Below are 19,893 nucleotides of genomic sequence, written 5' to 3'. Positions count from 1 at the left end.
TCGACCTCGCAGTCTAACCCGATAAAGCCTTGTCGAATGAAGCTGTTTGAAGAACTCTGTTCTGTGGTTGTTTTGAAGAGAGGGCAGGAAAGGCTGGGGGACATGGACGGTGTGGTGTTCACTGAGCGAGTTGCCCACTTTCGCTGTGACTGTGACGCTTCTTCCCGCATTCATTTTGTTTCTTTTGCTCTTTCCTTCCCCTCCCCGCCCCTTGTGCCACCTCCACGCAGTATTCAAATGTAGAGCGTAGAGCAGGCCAGTCAGCCCACTCTGTTGTGCTGAGCCAGCTGAAAAAACAAATTAAAAACACTAATGGCTCCTACCTACCCTGTGACCATCTCTCTTCCCCCCCCCCCCCCCATCTTCCTCATGCTCAACACCCTTCTAAACGTCTGGTAAATGCCTCCATCCTATTTGCCTCTACCTACCATCCCAGGCATCCACAACTCTTGAGTTTTTTAAAAAAAAAACTTACCCCTCACACCCCTTTTGAACCTGCGACCCCATCTCGGCTTCAGCGCATGCCCCCTGGCACTAGACATTTCAACTCTGAGAGGGGCGAAGATGCTCCCTGCCCACTCTTGTCTGTGCCCCTCATAGTCTTGCGAACCTCAATCAGATCTCCCCTCAGAGGAGACGACCCAAGTTCTTCCAGCCTCTCCTGACAGCACATGCCCTCTGAACCAGGCAGCCCCCGGTAAACCTCTTCTGCACCCTCCCCACATCCTTCGTGTACGGGGGGGTGGGGGGGGGGGGGGTGACCGGAGCCATATGATTAGAGCTTTACAATGAATTGAACTCTCCACTATCAATGGTATTCAGACCAAGTACTTCAGTACCTGTGACAGTAATCAACCAATTTATCAACAGAACCTGCCTTTCCTTTCACTTGGTGACCAACCCGACTGTGCTTCCAGCACTTCCTGCCTTCTCCTAAACCGATGAAGCAACAGGAGTTTAAAATTCATCGAGCGGTTTAGTTTTCTACAAGTCTTCAAAGTTGGAAAGTGAGAGCCATGGGGAGTGGGAGTTCAGAATGGGCGGGCTTCCTCACAGTTCAGGGTGAAGTATATTGGCAGAGTTCGTGCGCGTCAGCACCTGGGATTCTTTTTCCGCGGGCAGACTTGGCAAATCTATAGAACGGTGACCGTAAACGGGATCGGTAAAGTGCAGGCATCGGGAAATGCAAAGAAATGCAGAAAATAAATAAATAGCAATAAATAATGAGCATGAAACAAAAAGATGAGAGGCCTTGAAGTTTATTCAAGAGCCTCAGTCAAGTCACGTCACTTTTATTGTCGTTTCGACCGTAACTGCTGGGACAGTACGTAGTAAAAATGAGACAACTTTTTTAGGAGCATTGTGTTACTTGACACAGTACAAAAACTAGACTGAACTACGTAAAAATAACACAGAGAAAAAGAAACCACACAACTACACAAGACTACAGACCTACCCAGGACTGTATAAAGTGCAGAAAACAGTGCAGGCATTACAATAAATAATAAACAGGACAATAGGGCAGTGAGGTGTCAGTCCAGACTCTGGGTATTGAGGAGTCTGATGGCTTGGGGGAAGAAACTGTTACACAGTCTGATCGTGAGAGCCCGAATGCTTCGGTGCCTTTTCCCAGATGGCAGGAGGGAGAAGAGTTTGTATGAGGGGTGCGTGGGGTCCTTCATAATGCTGTTTCCTTTGCGGATGCAGCGTGTGGTGTAAGCGTCCGTGATAGCGGGAAGAGAGACCCTGATGATGTTCTCAGCTGACCTCACTATCCGCTGCCTGAAGGTTGAGGGGTAGTGACTGTTCTAGAGTCTGATGGCTGAGGGGTAGTGACTGTTCTAGAGTCTGATGGCTGAGGGGTAGTGACTGTTCTAGAGTCTGATGGTTGAGGGGTAGTGACTGTTCTAGAGTCTGAAGGTTGAGGGGTAGTGACTGTTCTAGAGTCTGATGGCTGAGGGGTAGTGACTGTTCTAGAGTCTGATGGCTGAGGGGTAGTGACTGTTCTAGAGTCTGATGGTTGAGGGGTAGTGACTGTTCTAGAGTCTGATGGTTGAGGGGTAGTGACTGTTCTAGAGTCTGATGGTTGAGGGGTAGTGACTGTTCTAGAGTCTGAAGGTTGAGGGGTAGTGACTGTTCTAGAGTCTGATGGTTGAGGGGTAGTGACTGTTCTAGAGTCTGATGGTTGAGGGGTAGTGACTGTTCTAGAGTCTGAAGGTTGAGGGGTAGTGACTGTTCTAGAGTCTGATGGCTGAGGGGTAGTGACTGTTCTAGAGTCTGATGGCTGAGGGGTAGTGACTGTTCTAGAGTCTGATGGTTGAGGGGTAGTGACTGTTCTAGAGTCTGAAGGTTGAGGGGTAGTGACTGCTCTAGAGTCTGAAGGTTGAGGGGTAGTGACTGTTCTAGAGTCTGAAGGTTGAGGGGTAGTGACTGTTCTAGAGTCTGAAGGTTGAGGGGCTGAATCAGAACTAGGTTTATCATCACTGGCAGGTGATGTGAAATTTGTTAACAGCAGCAGTGTAATCTAGCAGAGAAGAAAATAAACAAGTAAATCTGTTATGAATATTGAATAGATAAAAAAACATGCAAAAACAGAAATACTGTATATATTTTTAAAAAGTGAGGTAGTGTCCAGGGGTTCAGTGTCCATTTAGGAATCAGATGGCGGAGGGGAAGAAGCTGTTCCTGAATCGCTGAGTGTGTGTCTTCAGGCTCCTGTACCTCCTCCCTGATGGCAGAGGGGAAGAAGCTGTTCCTGAATCGCTGAGTGTGTGTCTTCAGGCTCCTGTACCTCCTCCCCGATGGCGGAGGGGAAGAAGCTGTTCCTGAATCGCTGAGTGTGTGTCTTCAGGCTCCTGTACCTCCTCCCTGATGGCGGAGGGGAAGAAGCTGTTCCTGAATCGCTGAGTGTGTGTCTTCAGGCTCCTGTACCTCCTCCCTGATGGCGGAGAGGAAGAAGCTGTTCCTGAATCGCTGAGTGTGTGCCTTCAGGCTCCTGTACCTCCTCCCCGATGGCGGAGGGGAAGAAGCTGTTCCTGAATCGCTGAGTGTGTGTCTTCAGGCTCCTGTACCTCCTCCCCGATGGCGGAGGGGAAGAAGCTGTTCCTGAATCGCTGAGTGTGTGTCTTCAGGCTCCTGTACCTCCTCCCTGATGGCGGAGGGGAAGAAGCTGTTCCTGAATTGTTGAGAGTGTGTCTTCAGGCTCCGGTACCCCCTCCCTGATGGCGGAGGGGAAGAAGCTGTTCCTGAATCGCTGAGTGTGTGTCTTCAGGCTCCTGTACCTCCTCCCTGATGGCGGAGGGGAAGAAGCTGTTCCTGAATTGTTGAGAGTGTGTCTTCAGGCTCCTGTACCTCCTCCCTGATGGCGGAGGGGAAGAAGCTGTTCCTGAATTGTTGAGAGTGTGTCTTCAGGCTCCGGTACCCCCTCCCTGATGGCGGAGGGGAAGAAGCTGTTCCTGAATCGCTGAGTGTGTGTCTTCAGGCTCCTGTACCTCCTCCCTGATGGCAGAGAGGAAGAAGCTGTTCCTGAATCGCTGAGTGTGTGCCTTCAGGCTCCGGTACCCCCTCCCTGATGGCAGAGGGGAAGAACCTGTTCCTGAATGGCTGAGTGTGTGTCTTTAGGCTCCTGTACCTCCTCCCTGATGGTGACAGTGAGAAAAGGGCATGCCCTGGGTGCTGGAGGTCCTTAATAATGGACCCTGCCTTTCAGATGCTCCCTGAAGATGTCCTGGGAACTTTGTAGGCTAGTGCCCAAGATGGGGCTGTCTAGATTTACAACCTTCAGCGACTGTTCTCGAGCCCAACAGTTGAGGGGCAGTAACCGTTCTAGAGCCCGGAGGTGGAGGGGTGGAAGCTGTTCTAGAACCCGGTAGTGGTCGAGGGGTGGAAGCTGTTCTAGAGCCCGGTGGTGGTGGAGGGGTGGAAGCTGTTCTAGAGCCCGGTGGTGGAGGGGTGGAAGCTGTTCTAGAGCCTGGTGGTGGAGGGGTGGAAGCTGTTCTAGAACCCGGTAGTGGTCGAGGGGTGGAAGCTGTTCTAGAGCCCGGTGGTGGAGGGGTGGAAGCTGTTCTAGAACCCGGTAGTGGTCGAGGGGTGGAAGCTGTTCTAGAGCCCGGTGGTGGAGGGGTGGAAGCTGTTCTAGAGCCCGGTGGTGGAGGGGTGGAAGCTGTTCTAGAGCCTGGTGGTGCGAGTCCGAGGGCTCCTCTACCTTCTCCCTGATGGCAGCGGTGAGATGTGGGGACGGCCCGGGTGGTGGGGGTGTCTGATGATAGATGCTGCTCTTCCCGTGTGTACGTTCCCTAACGTCCTTCTTTTCCTTTGCAAAAGGTCGCAATAAAAATCATCGACAAGTCTCAACTGGACGCTGTGAACTTGGAGAAGATTTACAGAGAAGTACAAATCATGAAACTGCTAGACCATCCGCATATCATCAAACTGCACCAGGTAATGAGCCTCTGTTGCAGTTACTTACTTGCCCTTCCTAGGAGAGCTTCCAGGGCAACAGAATTTTGTGTGTGTGTGTGTGTGTTTATTTTTGCGAATGGGTTGTCAAACAGTGGTTGGGATGCTAACTGGAGAGGTCCAGTTTAGGGTCTACCCGTCTTAGTTCCGTGCGCTTGACCGTTCTGGCCTGTTTCTGACTTCTGTTTCGCTGTGGTTTTTGGGGGCGAGGGAGTTGGGGTTTCCGTGGCATTCTGTGATGAGAGGTTCTATCCTTTTGCAAACCAACTCTCTTTGTGGGCTTCTGCACTGGGACCTCTCTGCATTTTGGGACTTTGGAAGGACAAGCCAGAATGCTGAGCATTAGGGTTAATGGTCGGTTACTCAAGAGTGTGGATGAACAGAGGGAACTTGGGGTTCAAATCCATACATCCCTCAAGGTCGCTGCGCAGGTTGATAGGGTAGTTAAGAAGGCCTATGGGATGCTGGGCTTCATTAACGGGGGAATGAGTTCAAGAGTAGAGAGGTCATGTTGCAACTCTACAAATCTCTGGTGTGACCGCACTTAGAGTGTTGTGTTCAGTTCTGGTCACCTCATTATAGGAAGGATGTGGAAGCGATGGAGAGGGTGCAGAGGAGATTTACCTGGATGTTGCCTGGATTGGAAAACAGGTCTTATGAGACAAGGTTAGCAGAGCTGGGAATTTTCTCTTTGGAGCGTAGAATGAGAGGGGGCTTGATAGAGGTCTAGAAGATTATGAAAGGCATAGATAGGGTGGATAGTCAGTACCTGTTTCCCAGGGCACCAATAGCAAACACCAGAGGGCGTAGGTACAAAATTAAGGGAGGGAAGTTTAGGGGAGACATCAGGGGTAAGTTTTTTACACAGAGGGTTGTGAATGCCTGGGATGACTTGCCAGGGATGGTGTCTCTAAAACATTAGGGGTATTTAAGAGCCTCTTGGACAGGCACATGGATGAAAGAAAAATGGAGGGTTATGGGGTAGAGTGGGTTTAGTACTTTTTTTAAGGAATATATGGGTCGGCACAACATGGAGGGCTGAAGGGCCTGTACCGTGCTGTTGCGGTCTCGTGTTCCAGTGTTGCGTGTTCTCACCATGAGCGCTTCTGTCTGGCTGTCCTGAAATTGTTCACGTACTTGGCCTTGGGCCGGTGAGGTATTACGATGCCCTGTGGCCACACTACCCTTGGGACCATTATTTCTTTTTGTGGCTGCCGCTCCTGGTGCTTGGCTTGCTGACGAGTAGAAATATATATCGAGAGCTTCTTGGCAGGATGAGGAAACAAGCAAAGTGTGGAAAGGAGTTTGCAAAAGGTCACTGACAGAATTTTCACTTCCCGATATTTGACAGGGAGGTTCAGAAAAACAAAGCTATATTTGTTCCAAAAAATTGTTGGGCGCGTTTGTACTGGTTGCAGCTTGCGTTGAAGGGTTGTGCGACTCTGGGAAGGAGACCCTGTGTTAATTTATTTACTGACACCTTCATGTGCTCAAAGTTGAAAGTTCAAAGTGCACAAACTATACGCTGCGCGGCCTTGAGATGCGTCACCTCACAGGCAGCCCACAAAAGCAAGACACCAGAAAGAACTCATTGAAAACAAAACCCAGTGTGCAGAGAGAGAGAGAGAGAGAGAGAGAGAGAGAGAGATTAAAAAAAGACAAATCGTGCAAATGATAAAAGCTAATGAACAGCATTCAGAGCGGAAGTGAGCCCACACTCTCGGCCTCAGTTCATCACACAGAGAACAAAACCTCATGGGGCCTGGAGCAGGCCCACAGCCTCGGCCTCAGTTCATCACACAGTGAACAAAACATCACAGAGCCTGGAGCAGGCCCACAGCCTCGACCTCAGTTCATCACACAGTGAACAAAACGTCACGGAGCCCGGATCAGGCCCACAGCCTTGGCCTGAGGGCAGCGGAGCAAATGCCACGGAACAGAAAGCAGAAGCGGCCTGACCCTTGCCTCTGGGTGTTGCCTTTTCAATCCGTCCAGCCTGGCGCTTAGATTGTCCGAGCAGGTCGCCGCTCGCTCAAAGGCCCCGGGCCCTGTCGCATTGATACACTCTGGGCCTGGAGCCCTTACATCCAGGCCTATACCCAGACTTTTCCCAAATCGGCCCGGCCCTCAGATCGATGAAACCTCACTCTCGGTTTTGGAGGAAGGGCTCCTTCGAAATTGTGCGTGTAGGGATTGCGTTCGGCTGTTTGAGCTCAACCCCTTTCTGAGCAAAGCACAAAACTGTAGGCCAGTGCGTGCTAAGTCAGCGGCAGGTAAATGGAAGAAGGAGATTCTTTGGAATGGAATCGACTTACACCTGGAAAAGCACAGAGCTGTTGAGAAGAGATTCCGGCGAAGCCCACGCCCAGCATTTGAGGGCATCTTCAAGATGCAGTGTCGAAAGAAGCCAGTGACCATCATTAAAGACCCTCACAGTCAGGGGCATGGTACTACCAACAATGAGGAGGTGCAGGGCCCTTAGGACCCGCACTCAGTGATTCAGGAAACAACTTCTTCCTTTCCGCTACTAGATCACAAAATGGTGATCGTGACCTCATTGTCAATACACAGAAAACGCTGAAAGAACTCGGCGTGTCAGGCAGCATCTGTGGAAACAAATAGATAATCGGCGTTTCGGGCCGAGACACTGTTTTCCACAGACACTGCCTGAGCGACTGAGTCCCTCCAGCATTTTGTGAGAGTTACTGTGGATTTCCAGCGCCTGCAGACTTCCTCGTGTTTACGATTACCTCATTATTCCGTAAGATACAGGACCAGAATTAGTCCAGTTGGCCCCAAAAAAAATCCTCTTTTTTTTTTTTGCAACACACACAAAATGCTGGTGGAACGCAGCAGGCCAGGCAGCATCTATTAGAAGTACAGTCAATGTTTCGGGCAGAGACCCTTCGTTAAAAGATAGTAAGAGATTCGATATATTGGTGAGACCCGACGTAGACTGGGAGACCGTCTCGCTGAACACCTACGTTTGGTCCGCCAGAGAAAGCTGGATCTCCCAGTGGCCACACATTTTAATTCCACGTCCCATTCCCATTCTGATATGTCTATCCATGGACTCCTCGACTGTCAAGATGAATCCACACTCAGGCGGGAGGAACAACACCTTATATACCGGCTGGGTAGCCTCCAACCTGATGGCATGAACATTGACTTCTCTAACTTTTGATAATGCCCCTCCTCCCCTTCTTACCCCATCCCTGACTTATTTATTTTCCCCTTTTTTTTCTTTTCTCTCTGCCCATCACACTGCCTGTTCTCCATCTCCCTCTGGTGCTCCCTCCCCCTTTCTTTCTCCCGAGGCCTCCCATCCCATGATCCTTTCCCTTCTCCAGCTCTGTATCACTTTCGCCAATCACCTTTCCAGCTCTCAGCTTCATCCCACCCCCTCCGGTCTTCTCCCAACATTTTGCATTTCCCCCCCCACCCCACTTTCAAATCTCTTACTAACTTTTCTTTGTTAGTCCTGACGAAGGGTCTTGGCCCGAAACGTCGACAGTGCTTCTCCCTGCAGACGCTGCCTGGCCTGCTGAGTTCCACCGGCACTTTGTGTGTGTGTGTGTGTTGTTGTGAGAATTTCCAGCACCTGCAGATTTCCTCGTGTTTGCTCTTTTTTTCCTGTTTTGCATTTGTATTTATTAGCAATTTATAGTATATGTACTTGCATTGTAGTATATGTGCTTGCATTGTACTCCTTGCTGCAAGTCAATGAATTTCAGAATGATGATGAAGCTGATGGCTGATGATCTGCTGGCCACGTCAACCTTCACAGAGTTTTCTGAGGAAATGCCAAAGGTGATTAATGCATCACATCAGCGGGCGTTGTATGCATGGATCTCAGTAGAGCTTCTGACAGGGTCCTTCACGGTAATCCAGAGGATTGGGGCACGTGGGACCTGAGGACACTTGGTAGGCTGGCCTGAGGGGAGAGAGAGAGAGAGAGAGGAAAGGTTGTGCTTCTTCTGGGGGTCTGCGGCCAGTGGGGTTCAACGAGGACCTGCGCCTGAACTTCGGTTCCTTGTGATACAATCGGCCCTCCTTATCCGCAAGGGATTGGTTCCGGGACCCCTCGCGGACACCAAAATTCGCGGATGCTCAAGTCCCTTATTTAACCTGTCTCGGTGCGGTGGACATTAGGACCCGGCGGGACCCCGGACCTTATTTAACCCGTCTCAGAGCGGTGGACATTAGGACCCGGCGGGACCCCGGACCTTATTTAACCCGTCTCAGTGCGGTGGACATTAGGACCCGGCGGGACCCCGGACCTTATTTAACCCGTCTCAGTGCGGTGGACATTAGGACCCGGCGGGACCCCGGACCTTATTTAACCCGTCTCGGTGCGGTGGACATTAGGACCCGGCGGGACCCCGGACCTTATTTAACCCGTCTCGGTGCGGTGGACATTAGGACCCGGCGGGACCCCGGACCTTATTTAACCCGTCTCGGTGCGGTGGACATTAGGACCCGGCGGGACCCCGGACCTTATTTAACCCGTCTCGGTGCGGTGGACATTAGGACCCGGCGGGACCCCGGACCTTATTCAACCCGTCTCGGTGCGGTGGACATTAGGACCCGGCGGAACCCCGGACCTTATTCAACCCGTCTCGGTGCGGTGGACATTAGGACCCGGCGGAACCCCGGACCTTATTCAACCCGTCTCGGTGCGGTGGACATTAGGACCCGGCGGAACCCCGGACCTTATTTAACCCGTCTCGGTGCGGTGGACATTAGGACCCGGCGGAACCCCAGTCCTTATTTAACCCGTCTCGGTGCGGTGGACATTAGGACCCAGCGGAGAAGCTCTGAATCCGCAGTGTTTCTGTTCTCGAAAATAATCACGATTACGATTGAAGATAAGGTGGAAGTAATAAAGCGATGGGAAAGAGGTGAAACGCCATCGGTCATTGGAAAAGCGTTAGGCTACAGTCGGTGAACGATTGGAACAATTTTAATGGAGCATGTGATAGGCCCTGCCCCGATGAAAGCTACAATTATTACTGAGCAACGCAGTGGTTTAATTATTGGGCTTTGGGTTTTGATCCTCCACAACACGGATGGAGAGTACACTCGGGAGCAGTCTGTCACTGGATCGCCCGGCGCTGAAACATGTTTCTTAAGTGTTTTATATGCATAGAAAGGTAAAATATGTACTATATACTAAGACAAACAAGTAATACCAGATGTACCTGTTCAGACTTACTTAGTAAGAGAACTTCCGATTTTTCTTAATCCCGATCCACAATAGCCCACGCACATCGTCCCGTGCACTTCAAATCATCTCTAGATAACTTATAATACCTAATACAGTGTGAATGCTATGTAAAATAGTTGTTATACTGCATTGTTTAGGGAATAATGACAAGAAAAAAAAAGTCTGTACATGCTCGAACAACGAGGGCTGGAGAGAGCACCTGCGGGTTTTCCCGATCCGCGGTTGGTTGAATTCTCCGACTGTATATCCATATAGAGGCGGCCCCGGTTTTTCGAACGTTCACTTTACGACAGCCGGCCGTTACGGAGGACCTACATGAGTACCTGTCTTCGCTAACCGAAGAGGATTTTCGCTTTTACGGGAAAAAAGACGCCCGCTCTATACGTATGTTTACCCCGAGAAAGTCTACACTGACCGTGAAGCCTCGTGCGGGCAGTTGTGTGCGTATGCGTGTACGTGCCGATTTTTATTATTTTTTTTTTGGTTTCAAAATCGATCTTGGCTCGCTGTCTTCCCGATTCTGCTCTTCCTATATGTTTGTGTTTTTTTTTCCAGGTTTTATGTGTTATTTGGTATGATTTTGGTAGTTTATTTTTTGGGTCTGGGACCGCTCAAGGATTTTTCCCGTATAAATGAATGGCGATTGCTTCTTCGCTGTACGACATTTCCGCTTACAAACGGTTCCGTAGGAACGCTCTACCTGGACGAGCAAATGGCGTACATGAGCAGCTGGGGTGGGGGGGGGGGTGTTGTTAATAAATAACTTCACAAATCTCCAAAAATATTGGTAGAGTTGAGGAGAACAAGGAAGACTCAGCAGGATGTCAGCGTCAACTTCCTCAGAGAGCGGGATTCGACAGCTGACAGACGCGGGAGCTGGGAGGAAGCTGGGAAAATGTCTGGGTCCCTGAGTGCTCTGCCCCACGGGACGATATGAAGGGTTGAGAGGTGGTTTGGCACCGTGGCACAGCCGGCTGGTGTTCCGGAGTGCTTGGGCATCGAGGCCCCTGCTCAGACACAGGACCGGGGCCCAATGAGCCCGCGTGTGGGGTTGCAAAGGGTCTGGAGCCCGTGGATCTCGTTGGAGGCCAGCTCGTTGATGGATTCACGTTTGGTCGGGGCATGAAGGGATACGGGGGGGGGAGACCGGGGCTCAGAGCCAGGATGAAATGGAGGAGTGGACTGGACGGGCCAAACGGCCTGATTTTGCTCCCAGTTCTTACGGCTTCAGTTGGCGGGAGGGTTGGCAACCAGCCTAGAGGCGCAAAAGGGCGAATAAACCGTATGAGAGGACGGAACTGTCCCGGTGCTGGAGCTGCCTGACCCCACAGCCCTCTTGGCGATGTGCCCTCCCCTGTACGCCCGCACAGACTTGCTCGGGTCCCCCCCCCCCCCCCGAACCCCTGGCATCCCTTCTTCGTGTTGGGCCCCGAGATGTCCACTCCCAGGAACTTGAGGCGGTGTTCAGACAGGCAGCCGTGGGGCTTCATGGCCGACGGGTGGCAGCGGGGGCCAGCCCTTCGTGGCGTGAGTCCGGCTCCCGTGTGGCGTGGTTATGATGCCTGGCGGAGCTGTTCTCGCTGACGGGAGAAGAGGCAAAGGCGGAGCACGGGCGCCTGAAAACCGGTCGCCCCGGGCTGATGGGGCTCGTTGGCCACGGATGGCAGCTCATCTAGGAGAGGGAAAACTGCGATTTCAAACCTCCGCTGCCCTGCGGCTGTACCCGCTCACGGGAGAGGCTTTGGGAGTGAACCCGGAGTTGCAGTCCTGAAGGCGGCTGACTGCTGTACCCAGCACTGGCACGGCGACTCCTGCGATGCTACTGGCACCGAACAGTACTGTCTTCCGTCGTTCCTTTGGACCTGTCATCAGCATGGGGGGGGGGGGGGGGTCCCACTGCATGGGGCAACAGACGGATCTCCGTATCAACTCTTGCCCCGGCTTGTGCCCTGGAGAAGCCACTCCCGGTGACTCCCGGAGGCGCGGTACCCATGGTCGACCAGGGCCGATGGAGGTCACTGAGAGAGAGAGAGCAGAGCAGTGGGCAAACACACACACCCCCTGAGGTGGCTGGCGAGCGGGTGATGGTTTCTCGGACTCACGCTGTCTCTGAAGGATACGTTCGATCTCCGATTAATTTCCGATCTGTAGGGTTCTTCCGCGGTGGGTGGGGGGGGTCTGTGGGGCAGCGAGTGGTCTTAGTACCAGGATTTCAGTTGATTTTGGAGCACAAGCACCAAGCAGACAAAATAACCAGAAACGTAAACATCTACAGCCCATCGCAGGCCCTTCGGCCCACAACGTCGTGCCGAACACTTAACCTACTCTAGAAACTGCCTAGAATTTCCCCAACGCACAGCCCTCCACGTTGCCCTCTATTTTTCGATGTAACTATTTAAGAGTCTCTTAAAAGACCCTATCGTATCACCTCCACCACCGTCACCGGCAGCCCATTCCACACACTCACCGCTCTCTGTGTGAAAAACTTAGCCTGACACCTCCTCTGTACCTACTCCCCAGCACCTTAAACCTGTGCCCCCTCGTGTTAGACTGTTCAGCCCTGGGGAAAAAGTCTCTGGCATGATCAGTGCCTCTCATCATCTTGTACACCTCGATCAGGTCACCTCTCACCCTCCGTTGCTGCAAGGAGAAAAGGCCGAGTTCACCCAACCTGTTCTCTTTATGCAGGCAACATCCTTGTGAATCTCCTCTGCACTCTCTCTACAGTGTCCTCTGGAGAGCTGAGGATCAATGCTGAGTGAGGAATTAAATCGAAGGGGTGGAAGAGAAAGGGAATAGAGATGGTGTTTCTGAAAATTCTATCACTTTTATAGATAAGATTTTTTATAAAAACTCTTTAGATAGGAATAAGCTACTTAACAGGCTACATAATTAGAACAATGACATCACCTGGGTCATGTGCTAACTCTGAGCCAATGAGAAAGGTGATAATCTAATCACAAACAAGGGAAAATCTGCAGACGCTGGAAGAAACACACACACAGACGCAGACAAACACACACATAGACACAGACAAAGACACAGACACAGACACACACACACACACAGACACACACACACAGACACAGACAAACACACACACACAGACACACAAACACACACACACAGACACACACACACACACAGACACAGACAAACACACAGACACACACACACACAGACACACAAACACACACACACAGACACACACACACAGACACAGACAAACACACACAGACACACACACACACAGACACACACACACAGACACAGACAAACACACAGACACAAACACACACACACAGACACACACACACAGATGCAGACAAACACACACATAGACACAGACAAATACAGACACAGACATATACAGACACAGACACACACACACACACACAGACACACACACACACACACACACACACACACAGACACAGACACACACACAGACAGACACACACACAGACATAGACAAACACACACAGACACAGACACAGACAAACACACACACATACACACATAAACACAGACAAATACAGACACAGACACAGACAAACACACACACAGACGCAGACAAACACACACACATACACACATAAACACAGACAAATACAGACACAGACGCAGACAAACACACACAGACGCAGACAAACACACAGACACAGACAGATAGACACACACGACACAAACACAGACACACATAAACACACAGATAGACACACAGACACAGACACACAGACACACAGACACACGCACACAGACACACGCACACAGACACACGCACACAGACACAGACAAACACACAGACAGACACACAGCTGGAGGAACTCAGCAGGTCAGGCAGCATTGGTGAAAAAAATTACATTGCTGATGGGTCTCGGCCGGAAACATTGACGGTTCACTCTGTTCCATAGATGCTGTCTAACCTGCTGAGTTCCTCCGTTGCATGTGCATGTGTGTTTGTTGCTTGAAGGTGATAAACCGTCAGTTCAGCTGCTATATGGCTTTCTGCCATTGAGTGTGAGAAGTACTCGAGTTTGTTAAAAAGTACAAATCTTACAGAAAGTATTATTTTTTAAGTAAAATCAGTGGTTTCCGGTTGCAGGGAGAGGTGCAAAGACCCAGGTTTTGGAGGTTGTTAGTCGTCGGTGCTAAACACCGAGCTGGGATGATCTTCCGCTGTCGTCTCGGTCCTCCAGATCCGAGCGGTGAGCCGGAGGGGTTGCACCCGCTGTCGCGGCAGGAGGCAAACTGCAGTGGGTGCGGGGCCCTGCCCGGGCAGGGGTTAGTTCACGCCAAGACTGACCTCTGAAAGCCTCTCATCGCAGTGAACGTGAACGCTATCGGCTGACAGTCACTCAGGCAGCTCCCCCAGTGCGGCAACGGGAGGTCGAAGATGTCCTGGAACGCTCCAGCCAGCTGGTCGGCGCGGGTTCCCCGCGTCCTGCCGCGTACGCCGCCGGCGCCTGACCTCTGACAAGGGTTCGCCCCCCCTCCCCCTCCCCCCCCCGGAAGGAAGTTCTGGCCCCCGAGACAGAGGTCACAGGGTGCACAGTTGTAGTCCCGTTCTCCCTGACAAAGTGTGCGTAAAGGCTGCCGAGCTCCGACAGCACACGCAAAACGCTGGAGGGGCTCGGCATCTGCGGAAGGGTCTCGGCCCGAAACGCTGAGTTCCTCCAGCATTTTCTGTGTGTTTCTCTGGATTTCCAGCATCTGCAGGTTTTCTCTTGTAGGTATCGGGCTCATCAGGGAGTGAAGCATCACTGCCATTTATGCTGAGTTCGTCTTAGAACCATAGAAGGCCTACTGCACGATGCAGGCCCTCCGGCCCACAAAGCTGAGCCCGGCACGCCCTTGCTGTGGAAATTACTCAGGGTCACCCATAGCCCTCTGCTTTTCTTGCAGGGAGTATTGGAACGCAGGCCCAGAAACAGCAGTCGTGCACTTGGTTGTGTCTCTAACTTCGTGCAGAGTTGCCTTTTATTTTTTGCCTCTGCTGACGGCTTTCCGCAGGTTGTACCCGGACTTCCTCTGGGGTTCTGGAACGCCACGCATCTGGCCCTCAGCTGACTGTGAATCTCCTGGTTCACGCTAGGCACTGGTTTGGGAAGACCCGCTTCGTTCTTGAAGGCGTGCGCTCGTCTACGCAGGTCTTGATGATGCCGGTGAAGTAGGTGTATCTGCGTAATAATAAAGTGTCGTGAAATTCGTTAACTTAGCGGCAGAACGACAGTGCAATGCTCGACAATAGAGAAGTAAATAAATGAATTACAGTAAGTGTATATATAATAAATAGTTAAATTAAAAATAGTGCAACAGCAGAAATTTTACAGAGTGAGGTAGTGTTCACAGGTTCAATATGCATTCAGAAGTCGGATGGCAGAGGGGAAGAAGCTGTTCCTGAATCGCTGAGTGTGTGTCTCCAGGCTCCTGTACCTCCTCCCTGATGGCGGAGGGGAAGAAGCTGTTCCTGAACCGCTGAGTGTGTGTCTTCAGGCTCCTGTACCTCCTCCCTGATGGCGGAGGGGAAGAAGCTGTTCCTGAATCGCTGAGTGTGTGTCTTCAGGCTCCTGTACCTCCTCCCTGATGGCGGAGGGGAAGAAGCTGTTCCTGAATCGCTGAGTGTGTGTCTTCAGGCTCCTGTACCTCCTCCCTGATGGCGGAGGGGAAGAAGCTGTTCCTGAATCGCTGAGTGTGTGTCCTCAGGCTCCTGATTGTAGCAATGAGAAGAGGGACGTTCTGGGCGATGGGGGTCCTTAATGACGGACGCTGCCTCCTGAGACACCGCTCTTGAAGTTGTCTGCAGACTAGTACCCAAGATGGAGCAGACCAAGTTTACAACTCTCTGCAGTTTATTCCAGTCCTGCGGGTGGAAAGAAACCAATCTGACCTCGCTCTTGCTCAGCAAATTGATCGGTTATCAGTAACCAGCTTGCGGAGCCGAACTCTTAATATCGTGCTGCTTCCCCACCCACGCGCCCACTTCACCCGTGACCTCTGTGCTAATCATACGCATTGGCTGCACAATTCGCTCTTTTGCCTTTGAATCTCTCCACGCTCTCTATTCTGCCTCTCCCTGGGACCACCCCCAGCCCTGCCACCCCCCAGCTCTTGGCCACTTGAGTTCTGGAGATTCTCAATCATTACCCTCAAAGTAAATGGAACCATATAACCACATAACAATTACAGCAGGGAAACAGGCCATCTGGGTCCGTGCCGAACGCTCACTCCCACCTATTCCCACCAACCCGCGCTCAGCCCATAACCCTCCATTCCTTTCCTGTCCATATACCTATCCAATTTTACTTTAAATGACAATATCGAACCTGCCTCTACCACTTCTACTGAAAGCTCATTCCACACAGCTACCACTCTCTGAGTAAAGAAGTTCCCCCTCGTGTTACCCCTAAACTTTTGCCCCCCAACTCTCAACTCATGTCCCCTTGTTTGAATCTCCCCTACTCTCAATGGGAAAAAGCCTATCCACGTCAACTCTATCTGTCCCCCCCATAATTTTAAATACCTCTATCAAGTCCGCCCTCAACCTTCTACGCTCCAAAGAATAAAGACCTAACTTGTTCAAACTTTCCCTGTAACTTAGGTGCTGAAACCCAGGTAACTTTCCAGTAAATCTCCTCTGTACTCTCTCCATTTTGTTGGCATCTTTCCTATAATTCGGTGACCAGAATTCGGTGTCAGTCCTGACGAAGGGTCTCGGCCCGGAAACGTCGACAGCGCCTCTCCCTGTAGACGCTGCCCGGCCTGCTGTGTTCCACCGGCGTTTTGTGTGTGTTGTTTGTGTGGATGCTGTGTGATGTGTTCCCCCACCGTTACAAATAAGTACCACGCGATAACAGACAGTACTCCACATGCAGTTAAATGACTTAGCTTTACAATGCTTAATTTGACTCGGGGGTTAGCGATGGGGGGGATAAAAAGACACAGAAAGGGCCCATTTTAATGAAACAGTCTAACCCGCGCGAGCTGGAGCTCCAGAGACTCCCGGCCCCGCTCCTTGACCTCTCCGTTCCGACATCTTCTGCAGAACAAAAGGCCCAGACCAGGCACACGGCACCAAAACACAGTTGGACGGGTCTTATTCCAAAGCCCCCGTTATCTCTAACCGTAACCCAAACACTGCTTCTACAGAAAGGCCTTTGTGTCGTCAGAGAAACCTCTCCCAGGGCTTTTACACAAGTAGGGTAAAGTAGTACTATTTACAACAGGACACAAATAGTACTGAGAACGTGAGTGACAGGGACTCTGAAAGTGAGTCCGTAGGTTGTGGAATGAGTTCTGTGTTGAGATGAGCGAAGCCGGTTCGGGAGACTGGTGGTTGGAGAGTAAGAGCTGCTTACCTGTCCGGGGAAATACAAATCCAGTCTCACCCTGAAGTTCTCCAATCCAGGCGGGTCTTCTCCGCTCCTCTGTTGTCCCTCAAGCACTGTGGTTCCATCCGAGGGGATCGGGACCAGATGGGCTTTGGCGCAGCCCGGCACGGGAGGCGGAGGCAGTAGGTCTGGTCGCGTGGCGCTCGGGATGCGCCAGCTCACGTTGGCTCGGCGGGGGGGGAGGAGCCAGAGGTGGTCGCAGGTGGCTCCCCCCCTCCGAGTGGAGGCCCCCTGGCGGCGAGGATCGACGCTGGGCCCGTCGTCGTCCGTCACCTGTATTCACAATTCGGGCGATGACGCGGTAAACGGGGTCTGCAGGTTTGCGGGCGACACCAGGATCGGGCGCGCGGCGGGCAGCGGGCAGCGAGGAGGGCTACCGGGGCTTCCAGCGGGATCTGGACCGGCTGGAGGAATGGGCTGGAAAATGGCGGGTGGAATTCGGTACGCATGAGCGTGAGCCGGGCGAACCGGGGCGGGTGGGTCTTACGCGGTGAGTGGTCGGGCACTGAGGTAGAAGACCGAGCCGTAGTTGGCAAGTGGTGTCAGAGGTCATCAGGGTCCTCGAGAGAGCTTTACGAACGTTGGCCATAAACCAGGCCGTTGAGTACTGCAATCGGGATGTAATGTGGAAGTTGAGTATAGTATGTGAGGCCAAATGTGGAGTGTTATGAACATTTATGGTCTCCTACCTACAGGGATATCACCGGGGTTCGAGGACTTGAGTTGTAGGGGAAGTTTAAAAAGGATACGCCTTTATTGATTGGAGTGGAGATCTCGTAGGGGTACAGATAAGGCTTCACCCCCCCCCCCAACAGGTTGGGTGAGATCAGAGGTCATGGGTTAAGGGTGAAAGGTGAAATATTTAAGGGGAATCTGAGGGGCGGGAGTGTGGAATGAGCTCCCAGCGAAAGTGGTGGATGCGGGCTCGGTTTTAACGTTTGCGAGGAGTTTGGTTGGGAGGGGTGTGGTGAGCAGGTAAACTGAGTTGAACTGACTTTGTTACTTACATCCTTCACACACACGAGGAGCGAAAATCTTCTACGTTACGTCTCCGTCTAAATGTGCAGTTTCTGGTAACAAATAGTACGTACGACAGGACAGTCAATATAACACAGAAAGACAGTTGTGTCAGCGTGAGTTCATCAGTCTGATGGCCTGGTGGGAGAAGCTGTCCCGGGGCCTGTCGGTCCTGGCTTTTATGCTGCGGGACCGTTTCCCCGGGTGGGAGCAGCTGGAACAGTTTGTGGTTGGGGTCTTACCTGTGATGGACTGGGACGCATCCAGGGCTTTCTGTCTCTCCGGAAGGATGCTCTTTCTGCGCCCCGCGCCCAAGCCTGAGAAATGAACTCCTCGATGCTTGACGTGGCCCCCACCATCACATGCAGTCAGGAGATGGTGTTTCTATAGCCAGAGGGGGAATTGAGACCAACGTGTTCCACTGCAATTCGGTCAACCGTGTTCGTCACCGTGTCAAGCAACAGGACAGCGGTTTCAAAGAATGCGTTTCTATGGCAGCCACCCACCCAGTCTTGCTCCTCCACCCCGCCCTCCCCCCCCCCCCCCCCAGGTCCAAGGTAGATTCATTATCAAGGTATGTTCGCAGTAATGCGACTCCAAGACCTGTCTTCTCCAGATGTAGCCGCGAAACAGAGAAAAACACGAAACTCGAAACAGAGAAAAGCATGGGACCCTTTCAAAGAAAAACACCACCCCACGGACGAAAAAAGAGACACAAATTGTGCTAACAGCAACAAGAAAGGACAGGTGAAAATGGAATAAAAAAAAAGCACATAAAGCTGAAAGAGTTCAATTGCACTGCGGTAGACTCCATAAATCGCAGACCCCGAACTTTGGTGCCATCCTCTGACAGCACGGGGGGGTAGGGGGAGGGAGGGAGAGAGAGAGACACACACACACCATTCAAACGCAGAGTCCTTCCCTCAGGAGCAGCAAACGAGAGGGAGTGGCCATTATTTGTGAATAGCGCTTCAACTCAGAGAGGGACTCGGAGAGAGACGCCCCGGGATTAATTTCCCAGCAGCGCAGATTAAGAGAGCAAATTGCAGCCTTGCCTGCGATTATTTATATCTCTCTGGCAGGGCCTAAGACGCTTTCTTCTACGAAGCGCAGATGCATTTAATTAATCGTGTACTTCATCTGTGGCGACGTATAATTGGACCAAAGCAAACGTTAGTGGGCACTTGGGAACATTTTGCTTCACCTTATCCTCCACTTGTCGGTCGACTCCGGCCGGTACGTCACGGCAGAGCAAGTCGCGGCCCGTTTCCCGTCGATACGGTCCCGGAGCAGATCCCGAGAGAGAGAGAGAAAAATGAAAAAAAAATACACTGCAGACGCTGGAAGTCTGAAATAAAAGCAGAAAATATTTGGAAGTGCAGCAGCCAACGTCAATGGAAAGAAAATCTGTTCCAAGCTCATGTTTAATTGTCATGGAACCGTGCAGACGCTACAGCTGCCGCAGCAGTGGTCCTACGTTTCTGGATCATTTAATCGCATTTCCCGGGCCAAGTTGCGAAACGCATTGACACAGCGCACGCACAGCACACAGAGTCACGATAGCAGACACAGGCGCAAAAGTAGACAGTAACGACGGATAGTACTGGCCCAAGCCCCCGAGCGTCGCGACCCGCAGATTGTTGCCCGCGTGGAGTGTTGCCCCTGAGCCACGTTTCTGCAAGAACAAGCACGCAGCAGTCGCTCATCTCCTGATGGCTCCGGGGCGCGGACACTCCAGGGCAAATACGGGTTGAGCTGAACTAGGCGGAGTCGCCAAGCTGATGAGAGAGAACGTCACAT

The 19,893-nt window shown here is 51.8% G+C and overlaps 1 protein-coding gene across 7 annotated transcripts in view; it reads left to right on the top strand.

The window, feature by feature from the left end:
- The window catches only part of LOC132385864 (serine/threonine-protein kinase SIK2-like), a 127,411-nt gene that overhangs the window by 47,905 nt on the left and 59,613 nt on the right, over positions 1 to 19,893 (top strand). For all 7 annotated transcript variants that reach the window (XM_059958097.1, XM_059958092.1, XM_059958093.1 and 4 more), the window contains exon 2: positions 4,324 to 4,440. In XM_059958097.1, the coding sequence (XP_059814080.1) occupies positions 4,324 to 4,440 (117 nt within the window). The remainder of the gene's footprint in view (positions 1 to 4,323; positions 4,441 to 19,893) is intronic.

Source organism: Hypanus sabinus (genome assembly GCF_030144855.1).
Source record: "Hypanus sabinus isolate sHypSab1 chromosome X2 unlocalized genomic scaffold, sHypSab1.hap1 SUPER_X2_unloc_3, whole genome shotgun sequence".
Taxonomy (NCBI): Eukaryota; Metazoa; Chordata; class Chondrichthyes; order Myliobatiformes; family Dasyatidae; genus Hypanus; species Hypanus sabinus.
The sequence above is the reverse complement of the archived record's forward strand: the minus strand, read 5'-3'. Positions and strand labels throughout refer to the sequence as shown.